This window comes from Gossypium raimondii, chromosome 11 (genome assembly GCF_025698545.1).
Source record: "Gossypium raimondii isolate GPD5lz chromosome 11, ASM2569854v1, whole genome shotgun sequence".
Classification (NCBI taxonomy): domain Eukaryota; kingdom Viridiplantae; phylum Streptophyta; class Magnoliopsida; order Malvales; family Malvaceae; genus Gossypium; species Gossypium raimondii.
The window spans coordinates 11547274-11568081 of record NC_068575.1 but is presented as its reverse complement, the minus strand read 5'-3'; the positions used below and the strand labels follow the sequence as shown (position 1 = coordinate 11568081).

At 33.7% G+C, this 20808-nt stretch overlaps 1 protein-coding gene and 1 long non-coding RNA gene across 2 annotated transcripts; both read right to left on the bottom strand.

Moving 5' to 3' along the window:
* Positions 1–5681: 5681 nt before the first annotated feature.
* On the bottom strand, positions 5682–7516 carry LOC128034611 (uncharacterized). Its single transcript, XR_008190714.1, has 2 exons — positions 6973–7516; positions 5682–6350 (listed from the first exon to the last, which is right to left on the bottom strand). It is a non-coding gene; the product is annotated as an uncharacterized LOC128034611 (long non-coding RNA).
* Positions 7517–16609: 9093 nt separating this feature from the next.
* LOC105804650 (photosystem II reaction center W protein, chloroplastic-like) lies at positions 16610–19295 on the bottom strand. Its single transcript, XM_052623580.1, has 2 exons — positions 19181–19295; positions 16610–16797 (listed from the first exon to the last, which is right to left on the bottom strand). The coding sequence occupies exons 1-2, from the start codon at positions 19269–19271 to the stop codon at positions 16610–16612; spliced, it is 279 nt and encodes a 92-aa protein (XP_052479540.1). The 5' UTR covers positions 19272–19295.
* Between the last annotated feature and the right edge of the window lie 1513 nt (positions 19296–20808).

Below are 20808 nucleotides of genomic sequence, written 5' to 3'. Positions count from 1 at the left end.
TTAACACCCCTCATCAAATAAGTGCTGCCTACTTCCTACTCCTCAACTAAACTCTTTTCAATTAAAAATAACTAGAAACTGCAAGTAACATACATAACAGATCATCTAAAACGATCTAGCTAATTAATGTCACTATTGAAGTCTATGTTTCTTCAACTCTTCATTTTGCTTGAAGTACTTGTTCCAACACATAGTCATACACAGGTACGGGGATATGACTACCCACGGACCCTCCAAAAACATGGAGAAACTTAAAAAAAGAATTCGGACAAAATGCCCGTATCTGGTACTCGCACCAAATTCCAGTAAAATAGATCAATGTAATCAGTTATTGTGCTGGATGAATCTGATATCATACAACATAATAAAGTAGCCCAAGGAAACAACTGATTATTCTTGCCAGGTGCCACCAACATTTTCCTACCAGAGAGCAACTAAAAGAACATGGGTAATCATTTTGATTACTTCCATGGAAAACTTTCTCAAACAGAACTTCTTTATGATACAATCCAAAGAGATAATGGGTTATCTAATCTCAGTTTTGTTTATTTCTTGCTTTTTTTAGTACAAATTAAAACACCAAGAAAAAAATATATTAACTTTGAAACACTTCCAATTGTAATAATCTATATAGCAAAACAGCATCAAGGCACACAGAACAGAGCAAGTGGGATAATAAATTATTTGGAATTCATTATTTTATAGAGTTAACTATAAACACTCTTAGTATATATAAAGTATGCCAAGACAGAAACTTGATCCAGCTTATCAGATCAAAATCCAATGATTAAAGTGAAAAAAAATCATATTTTACCAATGAGATTACTATTTTAATGATAAATAGAAAGTCACCCCCATCAAACAAGGAAGCATCTTAATGAAGAAAACTTGAAATGGGTCATTAAAAGACATCAAATTTCAATTAAAAAAAAAAAAAACCTAGGATACAACAGCCGAAATATGTAGGAATAGTTGTTGAAGGACAACTCAATAAAATATGGGTCCCAAAGCCAAATAAATAGGAGACAGAGAGAGTCTACAAGTGGGGACTGACCTTGACGAGACACTGCAGACATTGTACTGCAAAAATTCATCTCCATGAATTGAATTGAAGATTACCCTTTTGATGAAGGCCCCAAAGAAGTTATTTACACAGCTTACATTTGTTATGATTTTTTAAAAAATTAAAACACACACACACAATTTTGGTGTGTGGAAACTGGAAATTTTAAGTTTGAATGTATTTTTTTCAAAATAATTATAATGGTATAAAAGGAAAGGGAAAAGAAAACAAGAAACATAACCTGTGGGCTGGAAAAGTTAGTTAATAAGGTTAAAATATGCTATTAGTCCCTGTAATTTTACAAAATTTTATATTTAGTCTATGTACTTAAAAAAGTTAAAATTCACTCCTCTTACTTTTTCAATTTAAAAATCGTACTCGATCATTACCATCGTTGGTAGTTTTCATGAAATTTTACCAATTTAACATGTATATTTTCCGTTAATCATCGTTAGGCTTTTTACCTAAATAATATAAAAAATAATTAATTACAAAAATGGTACAAAAAACATATTATTGTAAAAATATGCATTTGCTACAATATTCTATGGTGGTGCTTGACATATTGGCGACACCAGACTAAAATATGATCATTTAAAATATCTACGGACCTGATATGTAAATTTACTGTTTTAATTAGCAGCTGAAGAAGAGGCTTTAAGCTTCCGCATGACAGCGTTTAGGCACCAAGCTTTCGAAAGGGTAAATTTTGCTAATAAACCCCCTTATTTATTATTTTCTTTTATTTTCCTTTAACACAAAAAATAGAGGCCTCTTACCAATTAGTCCAAAAAAAATTTTCTACCAAGAAGTATTTTTGTAAAAATGTGGATTCCAACTGAAAATAAATTTTATTTATTTTTGAAAAATAATTTTTTCCAAATAATGTCGAAAACTATAAATTTAACTAATAATTATAATTTATACAGTTAATGGTATTTATATTAGTTTTCTTTCACCCACACTATATTTGAAAACTATAAATTTAACTAATAATTATAATTTATACATAATATTTTTATAAAACTTTTATAATTATAATTTTATATCGTGTTCAGTAAATCAAATTGATATAAAATTATAATTATTTTTAAAAATAAATAAATTTATTTCCAATTGAAACCAAATTTTTAATAAAATTACTTTTTAGTAGAAAATATTTTGAACTAATTGGTAAAAGATATCTTTATTTTTTGTGTTAAAAGAGAATAAAAGAAAATAATAAATAAGGGGGTTTTACAAGGCAGTTTACCCTTTTGAAAGCTTGGTGACACTAGACCTGTCCATGGGCCGGGCCGGGCCGAGCCCGAAAAAAATTCGGCCCGACTCTTAGGCCCGGGCCCGGCCCGAAATATGGGCCTAAAATTTTGCCCAGGCCCGGCTCGAGAAAAAAATAATAAGCCCGAGCCTGGCCCGGCCCGACCCGATTTTTAATAAACACAAAAAAATTTTAAAAATAAAAAAATAAAAAAAATATTTTTAAAGTATTTTAAAATTAAAAATAAAAAAATAAAAATAAAAAATATATATTTATTATATTCAGGCCGGGCCGGGCTCAGGCCAAAAAAGTTGAGCCTGAGCCCGGCCCATTTTTAAATGGGCCTCGTTTTTTACCCAACCCATATTTCGGGCCTATATTTTTACCCGAACCCTCCCATATTTCGGGCGGGCCGTCGGGCCGGGCTGGACCGCCCGACCCATGGACAGGTCTAGGCGGCACCTTAAAGCTTTTTCTTTAACTGCCAATTAAAACAGTAAATTTACATATCAGGTCCCTAGGTATTTTAAGTTATCACATTTTAATCCAGTGCGTCAATATGCCAGGCAGCACCGTCAAAATACTGTAGCAAATGTCTATTTTCATAATTAACCTGTTTTCCATATCTTTTTGTAATTAATTATTTTTTATATTATTTAGGTAAAAAAAAACCCATACATTACATCATGTTAGGGCGTTTAATCAACATGCTAATTTTACAAATTTTGATGGAAAATACTTACAATTTTAATTATTAGACTAAGATTTTTAAATCAAAAAATTTAGAGGCTTATCAGAAAAATTTGGAGGACTTAACTTTAACTTTTAAATATAGGGACTAAATCACAAATTTTATCAAAGTACAGGGACTAACAGCATGCTTTAACCTTAAAATAAATAAAAAAACACTAAACACTTGTAGTTGCATTTTTCGGGCCCAATTAACAGGGAATAGTATTTCGTCTCTTTTATTAAGGCAATGGACTATCAGCCTAAGACATTATAATAAGTGTTTGGGCTTTTATGACAACAGGCCCAATCCTATCAATTCATCAACTTATCAAAAATTTCTTCCTTCCATACAATATTGTTTGCTCTTAACAGTAATTATTTTCATTAAAATTTGGGTTCGGTTCTTTTTCTTTAAAAAAAATACCGCTAAGTAGTTGGAAAAAATATGACGAATTTTTCCAATATTACTGAGATAACTTCACTTGAATGATTATATTTAAACCGTAAAAGATAAGAACACCAATAATTAAAAAATGTTTTAATCGGAGACTACAAACGAGAATTACGATTTATTTATTTTTAAGAAACTATATTTTACTAAATTCTATAACCCATCGTTACATTATGTGTTTTTTTTTTTAGGTTTAATCTCTCTACTATTATTTGATCATTTCTAGTCATTCAATCTTTCAAAATGTGTATTTTCAGGCCTAATTCCAATTTTTACTCATTAGTTTGTGTTAGCTCAAATGGTCAATCGAAATAGTCAAGAGGGGTGGGGTGAATTAACCTTTAAAAATTTTATGGAAGTAAGGATAAGAAAATGAGACAATGAACACAATGATTTTTGGTGGTTCAACCCCAATTGCCTACTCCCTCCATAGTACCTTAGCTTTTCACCACCACCAATGATTTTTCCAAATTCACTAATTTGATTAACCTTTGAGAATAAATTTTAACCTTACAACTCTCTTAAATTTTACCCAAATCTTAAGACACAAACCATCTCAAAAGGGCAAACAAAGAAACAATCCTTACAAGATTAGAATGTTTGCAAATGAAGCACACACCAAATAAAAGCAATTGAGTTAAGAAAATATAATGAATGTTTACGAGTGTTTACAAAAAAAAAAAGAGAGATAAAAAAATTAAGCACAAATGGTTGATAATAGGTTTCTTAATGTTTCTTGATAGCTCTTGATCTCTTGTAATCTCTCTTATTGTTGTAGAAGCTTTGGAAGTTGTTATTTATAGCCTTTCATTGATTTTCAACCGTTTTGGTTGTTGGGAAAATGAATTGAGCCGTTGGAGGTGTAAAAACCAAAGCATTAATGACTCATGCAACAAAATGTATTGATACATTTGAAGGGGTATCAATACTTTAGGCATTTAATATCTAAATTCAATGACCATTACGCCTGTAGTATTGATACAATAGTAAATGTATCCATTCTTGCTATGAGGTATCGGTACTCGAGCAATTTTTCTTTAATTTTCAAAATATCGAACCGTAAGGGTATCAATACTTTGATTTTTTTCTCAATTTTTTTGAATTTCGAAGTTCAAATTGATATCAATACTAGGTAGGAATATTGATACTTGGGTCAAGGTATCGATACCTTCTATATCGATACTTTGATCCTTGGGAGAAGTTTTAGATGTGATAAAAATGTTTGAAAAATCATTTATCATTTTGAACAAGTTTGAAAATATTTTCTAAGTGTTTGAAAGATAAATTTAAAATTTATCTAGTAGAAATGTTTTGAAATTTATCAAAGTTTTATTCAAAACATTATATCGAAACAAATAATGTAATGTGAATTATTTTTAAAATATATGGCCTTGATATTTTGTTTTACAACTAAACAAAATATGGGCAAAAAAGTATAAAAAATTCAAGGAATGATGATTACATTTTGGAAAAATAATAATCTCAAATTGTTTGATAGAAAAGATTAACTTTTACCTTAAATTTAAATCAACCAATCACATCCCTTTGAAGAGGATTTTAAGATATTATTAAAAAGTAAATAAATGATTCAATTGGATAATGGTTTTTTTTCTTATAGTTGCCTTTTAATACTGAAAATTCGCCTTTGATTAATAGCAATGCAACGCTTAGAAAATTTTATGAATGGCCAGGTTGCGCTATTTGCTTCATAACCATACACTCAAGATCACAAACTTGGTGTCCTCCACACCACTTCTTTTCAACCCTAATGGATAATGCTGCGCATACTAGTATATATTATTTTTTCACCATATTTTAGTGTGACTTCAATGGATAATTTTTACTGCTTTTTGTTTTGGAAAAAAAAAAGGAAAATTTTATATTTATTTTTACAAGAATTATATTCATCTTTTTAATTCTAAATTTAAATTTGTATTAACTATTTTTTATTTTATGTCCAACTATTATAATGTCCAAAGGTGTCGAGGTTCAAAACCTGTCACTAACATCATTAACATTAATCATATCCACCCATGACCATAACAAGTATACTATAAATACATACAACAATATGTGTATATGTTGCCAAAGTCAAGAATATTGGGATGGCTTTTCTTCATTTCAAAGACGAAGAATCTGCAAAAAGGGTAGTTACTTAGGCTGATTACTTTGGAGAGTTTTAGTTTGGTTTAAATGGATGTTGCATTTATTTAAGATTAGTAAAAAAAATATTATAACGTGAAATAAAAAATAAATTAAACTCACCCCATCAAACCTCCAAACCCACCTCAAATTTCAAATATGGAATGTAGCCAAAACCTGCTTCCAAACAATAGAAGAAGAAACTATGTGCAGCATCCAAAAGTCCAACTGAGCTCAAACAAACTGATGAAATACTTTGAAACCTATCTGAAATCATGGCTTATTATATGCGAATGCACATGGATCAGTGTACATGCACTGCATCATAGCATTTTTTGAGGTGGGTAAAGAATGACTCTATATCCCAGAAATCAGGCAGTTGCATCACAATCATGGCGTAGAAAGTTGACTCATCTGTCCATTCCTTTGAGAACTTGGGACTTGGGATTTCTATCTTTAAAAAAAGAAATAGAAATTTGATGTTTCTATTTCCAGAAAAGCCAATTACTAGGACCACAAAGTGACAGAGAGCTGATCTTTACTCATGAGTGTTGCAGATTTGCAGTGGAGAATTGACCCTTATCAAACTTTGTTGTTCACTTTGATTGAGCTTCAAAACCTATGAATGTTAGGACACCTCTTTTTTTTGGTAAGTAAGAATTGAGATTGAAAAAATGTTGTGAAAAGTGTCTGGTCTTGCAACCCTACAAAGAAAAAAAGTTAATAGTATTAGTACAACTTAAAAAATATAGGGACTAAAAGGTGCATGGCTACCAGTTGACTCCATGCTTGAAAATTTAATGAGAGATGACAGATCATCAAAAGCTGGGTTGAGCAACTTGTATGTTCTTCTGGTTTTGTTTAATAAAGAGGTTACCGAAATTGGGTACAGACTTAATTTCTAAAATACCTTTTTATTCTCAAAATCAAAGGGGTTTCTTAACAAAAATGAAAACAACTTAGGATTATATAGAACATGTCACTAACATCATTAACATTAATCATATCCACTAATGACCACATATCAAGTATACTATAAATCATGGATCTATCATTCAGCTCTCAAACATAGAAGAAGAATGAACAACTCTGAATATAGATCAGAGAACACATCAGTACAGAACAGTGCAGTAAAACATACATGAAATTGACACAATCATAGTACAATGAGTACATTAAAAGCATAAAAATATCCAGAGTAAATGTGAGTTAAATTGCTTAGACTTTTTCTTTTTGATTCATTTGTGTAAAACATATTTGAATATAGATATGGATATATATAGGTTTATGATCCTTCAAGGTTACTAAAAATATACACAAACATACCTGTATTTAACACTTTTATCAAAGCCCAAGTAAAAGGAATCTGGTCACTTAAACCCTAACAAACATCCTTATATAAGATCCTTCAAATAAATCTGCTATAAATGAAGCATGTGTTGTAAAAGAACAAAAGAGTAAAAGCTGAATTTATATAAGGTTTTCTGAAAGAAAGAAAAAAACAGAAATTACACACACCTTTTTCAATACCAGGGTTTTGTACCGGAAAATAGGGTTTTGTTCATGCTACCATGGACAGACGAAACTGCCATATGATCTAGTTTTCTCCCTGAAAGATAAACTAAAGGAGGGATGGATAGCTAGATCATGCTGGCAGCTTCAACTATCAGTGGTGCGTGATGATATATATGAAAGACTATATAGAGACACTGGTATGATGTACTGGCGTTGCAGGGCTGAGGGCTGCCTTTCATATAAATAGGCTGAAACTCCATACACTTATATCTTCTTTGTAAGACTTGTTTGATAAGAGGGGAATGAGAGGATATAAATAGCGAGGGCTTTTTAGATTCTTGGATGATTTCCGTCTTTATTTTTTTTCTAGGAATAGTCTATCTTTGCTACTTCCACTCTAATTTTTCTTTGTCTTACGTAGGATTGGCTAGGTTGGCATGGTTATCCCATTACGTTTCTATATCTGGAATTGTGTTTTGTCGTAATTAAGATCAGCAAATATAGTTGTCAGCTAAAGATATGAACACAAATCTTTTGAAATTTCACTTGAGATTTTTTTTAACATTAATTTCATTATAAGTTCTTTATCATATCTGTTCTTTTTTATACAAGTCCTTCAGCATCAGAAACAATGTCGATATTAATCGAGCTAAGTCTAAATCCAGTCTGTAGATATATTTAACATAAGTGATAATGATATATAACATTAATTAAGTCCACAAAAAGCAATAAACGTGATGCAATCCAAACTCATCCGTAAATGAGAATTTAAACCCAGAGTTATAATACATCACCATCATCACTTGTAGAGTGATGGGATTAGAGAGGGGGCGAAGAGAGTAAGAAAGTGGTGGTGAAGGGAAAAACATAGGAATAAGAAAAGCAAAGAGAAAAGATGAAATGGAAAGTGGTCCCTAAAGGAGGAGAGAAAAATGCAAATTGAATATTGGCGGGTTTGGGCACACCACATGGAGACAGGTTAGTGAGAGTTTCTAAAATTTTCCAAGGAGGCTAGCTTTTATAACTTTAGTTGGATGAACCTTTCACCCTTTCTTTCTCTGTGTTTTATGTTTGTGTAAGGTAAGCATCAACCCATCAAAGATGGCACCAAACAATTAGAGTATAAAACACAGGAAGGTGTGTCATGGGGGACCAGCTTTGCATGCCTTCTTCAGCTTCACACAATAAAGCAAAAAGCATGGCACAATATACAACATCTTCTCAACCTAACTTTATATGTTTCTTTCTTTAAATATTACAGTATATATTGCCCATTTGATTTTAGATTCACTGTTTAACATGGTACTGAAACTCAAGTTATTTCTTGCATGTTACCTTTTTGTTAGCACATGCTTAAAGGACCCATTCAATTTTACCCTGAATGTTATTTTATATCTCTTTCAGTATTGTGGTTGAATGAACCTTCAATTGTTTAAAATTTCACTTTTATTTTGTTGTTAATTAAAGATGGCAATCTCAAAAAGAAAAAGGCAATGAGAAAATTGAGCAATCAACTGGCTTTGATGATAGAGATTAGGCAAATTCTAAGCCCAGGGGTATTTACACCCGCAGATTTCACTTGGTGAATCAATTTAAACGAGTGCCGTCGATGTAACGGCGCTATCTTTCCAAAGGTTAAATTCCGCCATTAATCTATGAATTTTGTGAATGTGGTAGATTTAGCCTCAATACTATATTTTTGTTCTTTTTAGTCCATATGCTTTTAAAATTTTAAAGTTTCAGTCCTCACAAAATAGACCTGTTTATGGACCGGGCTACCTACCTAAGCTCGGCCTAAAAGACTGCACAAATTTTGGGATTTAGACAAAAGTATTAGGCCCAAAAAATGAACTTGACTAAAAAAATCAAACTCGTTTAAAATATAGGCCAGGCTTGAGCCTACACATTCAGGGCCTGAGCCAGCCTAACCCACTTTTCAAGTTTATAATGTTTTATATTATATTATTTTTATATACTATGTAATTTATAACCCATAAAAATTATGTAATATTATATAATTTATATATAATATTACTATAATGTAAACATTAACAAATTTAAGATGACTATATATAAAACTATGATAAATAAAAAATATATAAATTTATTAAATATTAAATTAAAAAATATGCGTAGACTTAAAATGAGCTTAAATTAACCATTTATAAATATGAGCGAGTTTAGGCAAAATTTTAGACTCACATTTTAGGTTAGACAGGGCTTGGACAAGAATAAAATATAGTAATATCATGTTTAATCCCGACCCAACTCAACCCATGAGCATCTCTATCACCAAACGATAATAATTAAATTCATTAAAATAAGTTCTTCTATTTTCAAATTATGATGCAAGAAATATTTTATTATATGTGTAATACCATGTCAGCATATTATTTCTATATATTCCTCACTAAAAATTCAATTGAATGAATTAACGACGGTCTTTTGTGTGAAAGATTGAAATTTCAAAATTCAAAAATATAAACTTAAAACAATTCAATTGGAGAATATGGATTAATTTACAACTACATGTATAGTTCAAAACTAATAATTAAATTTAACAACACGAATTAAATTTAGGAGAGAACGAAGATGTTAATATTTAGAATTTGTAAGTTTTTTAAAAACACCTATTATTATCGCACAAGAACAGGGGAATCATCACTACAACAGACCCCATAATTTGGGTTATAAAAGCTTGCTTTCGTTGTTGTAAAGCCATTGCACATTGACCTTTTCAGATTTGTCAATATTAGACACAAAACATGAAATGATACACATGAACCGGGGATGGAATCACCAATGAATTGAACTCTTGATTGGGTGACACTTGAGTTTGACTCGTAGCTCAACTTCAACTAATAATTTGAAAGGCTTGCAAATCTGATTGACTGACCTTAACCCCATTACATCTATAACACTAAAGTGTTGTATTCAACTGCAGTGGCAAATTACACTAACTTATGAATCAGGTAAAAGAATATTACACCACATACAAACAAACCTCTGTTCCATCCACACATATCACATCATTACATCAAGATGAACTTGTTTGTGCCCATTCTTTTGTTGTTGCATCGTCAGGCAATTCACCTAATGCATGGCTGACATTTTCTTAATGTTACCAGCAGCTGTTTCCGGGCCAAAATCATCTGGAACCATGCTTGCAAGAAGTATGTAAGTGGACTCTATTTTAATTCCAGGCACGTTCTTTAGCACAGATACTAATTTTTTGTAAGCCTTTGAATAGCAAGAGGATAACCGTACCTCTCAAGGAACAGTGTTCTGAAGTTGGCCACATTATGTCCTTCAGGGTGTTCCTTTAGTATATCTTTCACAAGGTTTTGACAGTCGGACAATACTTGAAATCTAGAACGATCTGAAGAGTTCATATCGGGGATGGTAGATGAAACCCCAGAATGAGGAATATTCTGCAACTTTTTCTCTCCTTCCATGTTCTGTCTGCAAGTTTACCTGCGATGGAGTGCGCATAAAGATCAATCTCAACCCATTTGCAGCATGAGAATGGCCCAAACTGGGACTCTTCCCAGCAGCCTTAGTGATCTTGGAAGGTGAAGCTTGGGAGGGGCATTCTTCTATCCATTTCTTATCAGATGTTAACAAATCCACCAAATGAAGAAGATCAGTATTACTGAGAGATCTAAGAACAAGTGGCCCTTCCTTCAGCAAATTTTCAGCCATCTCTTCCCTGCAAAAGTTTTACAACCGCTAAGACATGATTTTGTTAAAACTCCTTCGCCTCTTATAGTTGGAAAACAAATTTCCAATTCAATATATTCATTCAGAAACTGCAGATTGCTTCCAACAGGTACTAACATTTGAACAAAACGCAGTGTTTGATCATCTTACATATTCAGTCATGAAAATTATTAACACATTAGAAAAGAGAAAACAGATAAAAGGTCACTCTTTCTACTATCTCTGCATGTAAACAAACACACCCTCTTCCATCGACACATAAAAAAGCAAGTACAGGATGCTTGAAACCACAAGGACAGTAAACAGATGCCCCTGTAGAACAGAACTAAAAGCTGAAACGAAAATTTGACACGTTCATAAGTCCAGATATTTATTTTACTTTCTGTCAAATAAACATGGGCATGTGCAAAATACAAAGATATTTATTTTACTTTCTGTCAGCAAATATGTGTGAATATTTAACAAAGAGTCAATGCCATTCTAGATTCCATTAGGAAAGGGGGAGTATATAAAAATTTGCAAGCTAAAGACGAGAACAAGCAAACTAGCAGAATTTTGTCAGCAAGGCACGCAGTAAAAACTAGAGGGTGAGAATTAACAAACCTGGTCCTAGACTGTGTGACAAAAAGTGATCCCCTAGGTGAGTCTATTAAGAAATCCATGTCTTCCCAGAAGAATCCCTGTGTAAAAACCTCATGCTTTAAAGTGTTCGTGTTTGTTTGGTTTAGCTTTTCATGGGATTGATCACTTGATACCTCAGAGTCTTTGCTACTTCTCCAAAACTTACATTGGCTGGCAATCCAGTTAAATAAACCTGGCCTCTTCCCAGAGTGGTTTTCACTTGAGTCATTACTAGATGAAGAAATGGTTAATGAATATGGAACTACATGTGACTTTTCCTCACATTCTACCTTCATTCCTTCCCTATCAGAGCTATCCCCAGTGCATTTTTTCAGAGTATTGTTATTTTGTTTCTCAGTGATATCTGCAGAATCACCAGGCTTTCCTGGAAGGTCATAATCTTTTCCCGCAAGATTGTCATGATCTTTACCTGTACGCGTGTTATCTTGTTCCAGTACATGATTATGAAGACTCTCAGGTACCTGATCACTAGATGCTTCAGTAGTCTTCTGATCAACTAGAAGGGGCTGTTGGACTTCCTCCTGTGGCTTCTCTGCATTTACTTTAACAAGATTACCATTTGCTGAAGGAGTTTGTTGTATCTTTCCAGGAGCAACTCCAAAATTAACCTCAGGGGAATGATGCAACCTGGGAGAATGATGCAACTCAGGGGAGATAGTTCACCAGCTTTTGGGAAAATTTCATGTATATGAAATTTACCATCACGTCGTGACTGAAGCCTGAAAATGTGTGGCATAGACAAAAGAAAGCTGGACAACTTTTTATCAAGGCTAACATTACTTTTCTTCAGCTCAGAACGAAGGTTGGTTATAGAAATTCCGTTTGTCTTTATCAAGGCTAACACATTGATTCAAGTAGTCAAGAGGCTTAATTATCTCAACTCTTCGTTTGTCTTTACCTCAAGAGACATGAATTCAATAAATAAAAAATATTATGAAAAAAACGAAAAGTATTAGAATAAAATATAATACCTATATATAAATCTCAAATAATAAACTTCATGAGAAAAGGCTTTCATACATAAAAGGGAAATAGGTGTTCAAGAAAAGACATTTTGTCACGTCCTAAAAGAAGATTTGACGAAAAGAGCAATATTTTACTGTATTTTAAGTTTCTAATACTAATTTATCCAGTAGAAATTAAAGACAAATTTCTGTAGAAGAACAAATTATTATATTTTATCTTATTCTTGTGATATCGGTGGTTGTGTTTTACTGGAGAATCACCTACAAATACTTGTGTAGCATGCACTATTATCATAGTTGTACCATTGACCATTATTTGTAACCATGAACTACTTGAGGGCCCAAAAATTTCCTCCACTATAGCTTGAATGTCGTATGAAAGCTAACACAAGTAAGAAATAATAGCAAAATTATCAGTATATCTTCGTGCCTTCTCCAGCAGCACCAGACGGCTTGACATTGTATTCAGAACAATCGACCAAACCCTCATAGTTCTCTGAATTATCTGTTTTATCCTTACCTTCCTTGCTACTGTGCCATGAATCAAGGATTTGCAACAAAGAGCTGTCTTCCTCATTTACTCGAGGCTTCTGTTGTAGCCCTGATCACTTTGCACTTGAGATTTTGGGAAAATTCCACGTATATGAAATTTACCTCACGTTCTCAAGTGTAGAGCTAAACAAAATAATTTATCAAGTTCTCAAGTTCCATATAACAGTATCACACACTAAACAAAATAATTTATCACAGTCATTTGTTGCCAATGATCATATTAATCATTCAGAAGACACAATAGTGATAATGAGATAAAATATTATTGTATTGAGTGAACCGATTTAACTCAAAGGAATCAAGGATATCATATGAGGGTAACACACGCATGACGAGGTCATTGGATAAAGCAGTTGGATGAATTGCTTTTGTAAAAAGTATACAATAAGGAGTTTTCAATCATGGTACTTCTTGTGCACTGACTCTATGATTAAGTAATTGCAAATTATCGGAATGATGCTTCTGGATATAATTGCAATTACTAGAGCCTAATTGTAAATGTCTAATTGGTCCCTTTGTTAGCTCAACAAAAGCTCGATCAAACTGCATTTGAATCAGATGAAAATTCTACGACTTTGTAAATAATTTAATTGAGTCGATTTATTCAATGTGGAATTAAATTGGGCAGTCGTAAGAATTGTTCAACTAGAGAATTTGAATAAAAAATTTTCTTGAAAAATTAATTTGGAAAATCTAAGTGATATTTGAGAAAATTAATTTCGATCAAGTAAAATTAAATTAATTAATATTAATATGATATTTTGAAAATTAATTTGTAAGTCAAACAATTGGCTCAACGGGTAATTGAACTTGAAAATTTGACCTAAGATCGTAAATTGGGCCCAAGAGCCCAAAACTGAGACCAAGATCCAAAAACTGGTCGAACTGGGCCTGGTATGTGAAACTAGGTCGACGGTCCAACTGGTGGCTGGACCAAACCGGTCGGGACGTCACTGCTCGGATCGAATTGGTAGAAACCAAACCTATACATTTCGATGGCCAAAAAATGGTCAGCGACGATGGGTCTTCGGTGGTTGAGCAGTGGAAGAATTACACTCCTACCTCTTATCTAATAGCCTCCACAACCTATCGAACAAACCTTCTTCTTTTCTACTTAACTGGCTTAACTTCAAAGGACACATTTAACCAATAGACAATCACCTGAGGATCCACACCAAGCATGTTTGTCGTTGACCATTGAAAAATGTTTGAATTCTCCCTTAAGCACCGCACTAAGTCCCCATTTTCTTCTTCTGCTAATGCTAATGAGATCCTTACGAACTTGTCCGTGTTATCATAAACTAATTGCAAAGTTTCTATGACTTTTACTGCTTCTGGCTTGCGAACTCTCTCCTCACACCTAACATCCAGATTGTCCAAATCTAAAACCTGACTAGTCATCTCTACCTATTGTGAACTCTAACCATGTGCCTCCTACTCACACATTTGCTTAACTGACAACATGTGACACTTTCTGGTTATTTACTTGTCAGATTTTATGAAACTTATCCCCATCCTAGTGTCACGGGGCTAGATCTTTCATCTTGCAATCCATGTGGCCTTAGGTTATCCGTTCGTCCAAACTCGCCTAAGTCAGCCTTTACTCAAGTGAGGATTCCTTAAGAAATCTTCAATACACCAATTGTATAGCGGAAGCAATTTATGCTAAAAGAAGCAACAAAAGAACAACAGAAATAGTGCACAAGAGGTGTTTGAGTAAATGCTCTCAATATTCTCTTATTCACAAAGAATAATGAAACAATGAATGGAGTAAGTACAAATGAAGGGGAGGCTCTCTATTTATAGTTGAGCTCCCCCAAAACTGACGATCAAGATTACAATACATCGACGGACGAGATTCATCCTATCCCTTAAATAATGAAATTTATAAGATATGTCATTTCAAATCAAATTAAATCTTTACAAGATATGATTCTATCAATCTTCTAAAATTAGTTACCAAAATAGCCTAAGTTGTCATATTGTCATTATCAGGCCAACCAGGCTTTAATCTGACAAGCTTCTCCAATAGGTTACCGGATCGGGCCAGTTTTTGTGGGCTAAATGATCCACATTTACACAATAGACCTCCATTGGATGCATTTGATGCGATGGTCACGGGCTTTGAATTGCGGCCCATGACACTAGTAGGAAATTTAATCTTCATACAAAAAGTTCAACCATGAAACTTATCTCCAACATGGTCCTGAAGATTAGAATGGTCGAACTGCATCTTCTTTCATAGTTCTTCATTCCGTCTTAGTAATTCCTATTGGAATAATTGTTGTTGTTCAAATCTGACACTTTGTTTAGTCATTTGTTCTTTCATCAACCTCAGTTGTTCCTATAAACCATATAGTTGTTGCGGTGATGCTCCCTGATCATAAGGAAATGACGGTCCCTGACTAGAGGGAGTATTAAGATCGAAAGAGTTGGAAGCACCTGCTTAGCCTAAGTTGCCCAGAATTTTTGGTCGGTCAGCAAACCAACCAGCAAAAAGGTCTATCTCACTAGGTTGATTGCCAATGCTTGAACCTCCTGCCTGGCCCGATGGGAAATTGCTGGGAAAATTCTTATTGGGGTGATTCATCTTAGTTTTCTTGTTTTCTGATTGTCGAAAATCTGTCAACGCTCACCACACCAAATTATTGAGTGTTTTTGTGCGTATCCCCTTCAAAAGGGTTAGATTCTCTATTTATATGATACAATTACTGTTTATAGATGGGGCGTCATAGGTAGGTCCCCATGCATCCCAACACGCACCCTATTCTAGGGTTAACACATGTTTTCTTGATGTGGATTGGCCTTTATGGTGGTTCGAACCCACATCGTGCGGTCTCATAACAGGATGCTAACACCTCACGTGCGAACTCAAACTGTGAACCATGTAGACTATGAGTCAGGACCTAATTGAGTAACCAAGTAACGGGCCGGTAATAGTGATTACCATAATAAAACTATACCTTATGGTGAACTACTAGTTTGTCAACCGATGAGAATTGAACCTATTTAATCTGTTTCTAAGATGTAAAAATAAGAAAATAACTATTTCTTGGTCCAGAAAGATAAAAAGCTTTGTTCTTTTTTTTTTGAACAAAATGGAAGTATTGTTGAGTGTTAGAGCTTCAGTAATTGCATTAGTACTGACTTGTTGTCACTTTTATATTATTTATATCTTTTAAAATTACCTTAGTCGATACTTGTGTTAAACATGGCTTATGATTATGGTTATGGGAAATATGAAAATCATATCATATCCACGTACTCTATCCGACGCTTAGTTCAAAGCGTCTTCCATAGTATCATCTTCTAGCTATGGATCATAGCTTTCATGATAATTTTCAAGCCCAGATTTGTTACTTTCATAAAATTGAAAGGGTTAATTTAGTAAGAAATGGCGGAAAGTAAAAACCATGAGCCCAATATTATTACATAATTCATCAAATCGACAATCCAGACTCTTCATCCTTTTCAAGACTAGAAACATAGATAAAATACAATGCCCAAACCAAACCAAACACTCCAAAAAGGATCCATCCCAAAAGGTTGTTACTTAAGCCAAAACGAAGTCATGTTCCTTCCATAGAAAGTCTCTCATCCACCAACCCCATTGCCGGTGCAGCAGCCGTTGTCATCGCTGCTGCTGCTGTCGCCATCATTGATGCCACCATGCTGGGGTTCGAGCTCAGCCTGTTTGAAGATGACTTCTGCTCTAGACTGCACCTAGCCCTACCATTTGTTGCCATCACAGGCAATCCTAAACATGCATGACAATGTAAAATCCAGTTTTAAAGACAAATAAAATACCCATTGAAGTATAAAATACACCTACATCTTTGATTTCCAGTTCTTGAATCATCCGATATTGCAATTTAGGCTTAAGAAAATTGGAAACTTACCAAGAACTTTGGATGATTGAACTTTGTTTGAACCCTTCAAATTTGTTTTAGTCAACACCGCAAACAAAGTTGCTAATGAGTTATGGTGGCCATTTCTTTGAAATTAAAAAAAAATAAAGAGAAAAACCAGAAAAAAGGTAAGAGTTATGTTATGTTTATGCTATTGTTAATGAAAGTGGCAAATAGTTCCCACTGGTTCACGTTGTAAGAAGTGGGCAGCAGGTGGCCACAAGGGAACCATACAAAGTGGTGAACAAAAGCCAGGAATTTTATATCCTTAGATCCTTAAGGAACCAACCATTTCCCTTCACTTATCACCCTGAATCAGTGAACAAGGTCCTACTTATTAGTAAACTGAATTTCTTGGCTCAAATTTCAGATATTTTTCAGATCAACAATTTTTTTTACACAATGCATATTTCTATCAATAATTTCCAATCAATTAAATTACAATATAAACACATTCAAATTCACTTTTGGATTTCTTGATTAGGGACACTGATTTTGTCTAGAAAATGACAAGCTTAATGGGTTTCTAAAGTGTTTCATATAGCCCATAGTCAAGAAAAAGCTCAACCCAATATGTTAGAATTAGATGGATAAGAATAAGAATAACCTAACTTTGACTTCAGTAATTAATTTACCGCTCCAATTGTGCACTGGGGGAAAAAAGTTTTTGAAGCACCTATCTAGAAAATGACAACTTTCAATACCAGTTTTTCGTGGGAAAACTTGGTCTACAATATGACAACTTAATATTCAATTTCAAATGCATTTATATCCCTATGTTATGGCCTTACCAAACTTCATGTGAATGTCATTTACAATGATTTCTTAAATATATTATATTTAATTTCAAAATATATTATATTTATGTATTAGAGGTTTAATTATTAAATTATGTCATAGAATGAAAATTTAATTTTTTATAAAAATATATATAATGTTAAAAGAAAGTGCTTTTGAACCACATGGTTAGATGAGATGGTAAGGGCCTCTCCTACTTTAATTAGTGGTCAAGAGTTTGATCCTCGCCGTAGGTATGGAATAACTTTTAAACTTGTAGTCAGTGTCTCTCCCTTTAATAGGCCTACAAAACGTGAGAATTGATTATTGGACTCACTTTAGTGAATACCTTGGGAGACCAAAAAAAAAAACTCTTGTGTCTCCAGGACTACTGGGTCATCTAACCTCATTCGCTCCCCTAGCTTTCGTCTCTTAGTGTCAGTGTCGGCCCAGCAGTGTGCTTTCGTCGTTGGTGTTCTTTCCGATCTCTACGCATTTCACTGCTCCACCGAAAATTCCTTCTGCCCCTACCATACTCCAACTTGGTAGTTTCCACCACCTGTCCAGGACTCAACCCTATAGGAAAATAAAACAATTCAACTATTGCTTGGTCCAGAAAGATAAAAAGCTTTGTTCTTTTTTTTTCGAACAAAATGGAAGTATTGTTGAGTGTTAGAGCTTCAGTAATTGCATTAGTATTGACTTGTTGTCACTTTTATATTATTTATATCTTTTAAAATTACCTTAGTCGATACTTGTTTTAAACATGGCTTATGATTATGGTTATGGGAAATATGAAAAATCATATCATATCCATGTACTCTATCCGACGCTTAGTTCAAAGCGTCTTCCATAGTATCATCTTCTAGCCATGGATCGTAGCTTTCATGATAATTTTCAAGCCCAGATTTGTTACTTTCATAAAATTGAAAGGGTTAATTTAGTAAGAAATGGCGGAAAGTAAAAACCATGAGCCCAATATTATTACATAATTCATCAAAGCGACAATCTAGACTCTTCATCCTCTTCAAGACTAGAAACATAGATAAAATACAATGCCCAAATCAAACCAAACACTCCAAAAAGGATCCATCCCAAAAGGTTGTTACTTAAGCCAAAAGGAAGTCATGTTCCTTCCGTGAAAAGTCTCTCATCCACCAACGCCATTGCCGGTGCAGCAGCCGTTGTCACCATTGCTGCTACTGCCACCATCATTGATGCCACCATGCTGGGGTTCGAGCTCAGCCTGTTTGAAGATGACTTTTGCTCTAGACTGCACCTAGCCCTACCATTTGTTGCCATCACAGGCAATCCTAAACATGCATGACAATGTAAAATCCAGTTTTAAAGACAAAGCAAATACCCATTAAAGTATAAAATACACCTACATCATTGATTTCCAATTCTTGAATCATCCGATATTGCAATTTAGGCTTAAGAAAATTGGAAACTTACTAAGAACTTTGGATGATTGAACTTTGTTTGAACCCTTCAAATTTGCCTTAGTCAACACTGCAGCAAAGTTGCTAACAATTATGGTGGCCATTTCTTTGAAATTAAAAAAAAATAAAGAGAAAAACCAGAAAAAAGGGTAAGAGTTATGTTATGTTTATGCTATTGTTAATGAAAGTGGCAAATAGTTCCCACTGGTTCATGTTGTAAGAAGTGGGCAACAGGTGGCCACAAGGGAACCATACAAAGTGGTGAACAAAAGCCAGGAATTTTATATCCTTAGATCCTTAAGGAACCAACCATTTCCCTTCACTTATCACCCTGAATCAGTGAACAAGGTCCTACTTATTAGTAAACTGAATTTCTTGGTTCAAATTTCAGATATTTTTTAGATCAACAATTTTTTTTTTACACAATGCATATTTCTATCAATAATTTCCAATCAATTAAATTACAATATAAACACATTCAAATTCACTTTTGGATTTCCTGATTAGGGACACTGATTTTGTCTAGAAAATGACAAGCTTAATGGGCTTCTAAAGTGTTTCATACAGCCCATAGTCAAGAAAAAGCTCAACCCAATATGTTAGAATTAGATGGATAAGAATAAGAATAACCTAACTTTGACTTCAGTAATTAATTTACCGCTCCAATTGTGCATTGGGGGAAAAAATTTTTTGAAGCACCTATCTAGAAAATGACAACTTTCAATACTAGTTTTTCGTGGGAAAACTTGGTCTACAATATGACAACTTAATATTCAATTTCAAATGCATTTATATCCCTATGTTATGGTCTTACCAAACTTCATGTGAATGTCATTTACAATGATTTCTTAAATATATTATATTTAATTTCAAAATATATTATATTTATGTAGTAGAGGTTTAATTATTAAATTATGTCATAGAATGAAAATTTAATTTTTTATAAAAATATATATAATGTTAAAAGAAAGTGCTTTTGAACCACATGGTTAGATGAGATGGTAAGGGCCTCTCCTACTTTAATTAGTGGTCAAGAGTTTGATCCTCGCCGTAGGTATGGAATAACTTTAAAACTTGTAGTCAGTGTCTATCCCTTTAATGGGCCTACAAAACGTGAGAATTGATTATTGGACTCACTTTAGTGAATACCTTGGGAGACCAAAAAAAAACTCTTGTGTCTCCAGGACTACTGGGGTATCTAACCTCATTCGCTCCCCTAGCTTTTGTCTCTTAGTGTCAGTGTCGGCCCAGCAGTGTGCTTTCGTCGTTGGTGTTCTTTCCGATCTCTACGCAGTTCACTACTCCACCAAAAATTCCCTCTGCCCCTACCGTACTCCAGCTTGGTAGTTTCCACCGCCTGTCTGGGGTTGAGCCCTGGGATTTAACGGCGGACTTAAAAAGCCACCTACAGACGTTTTACGCCCAATCATTTCGGATAATGCTTGCATCCTCACGTTGCTTGCACCTTAACTCAAAGCAAGATTATTCTTTTTTACTGAGTGTTATTTTAATTGGCTTTGTTAGAGCAAAAAGAAAAAGTATGCTCATGCCAAAGAGAGATTGCAAATCAATAAGAAAGATCATAAGGAGGCTCAAAGTGATGAGACTTTCAATGGCAGATCTTGAGATTAAATTTTGGGT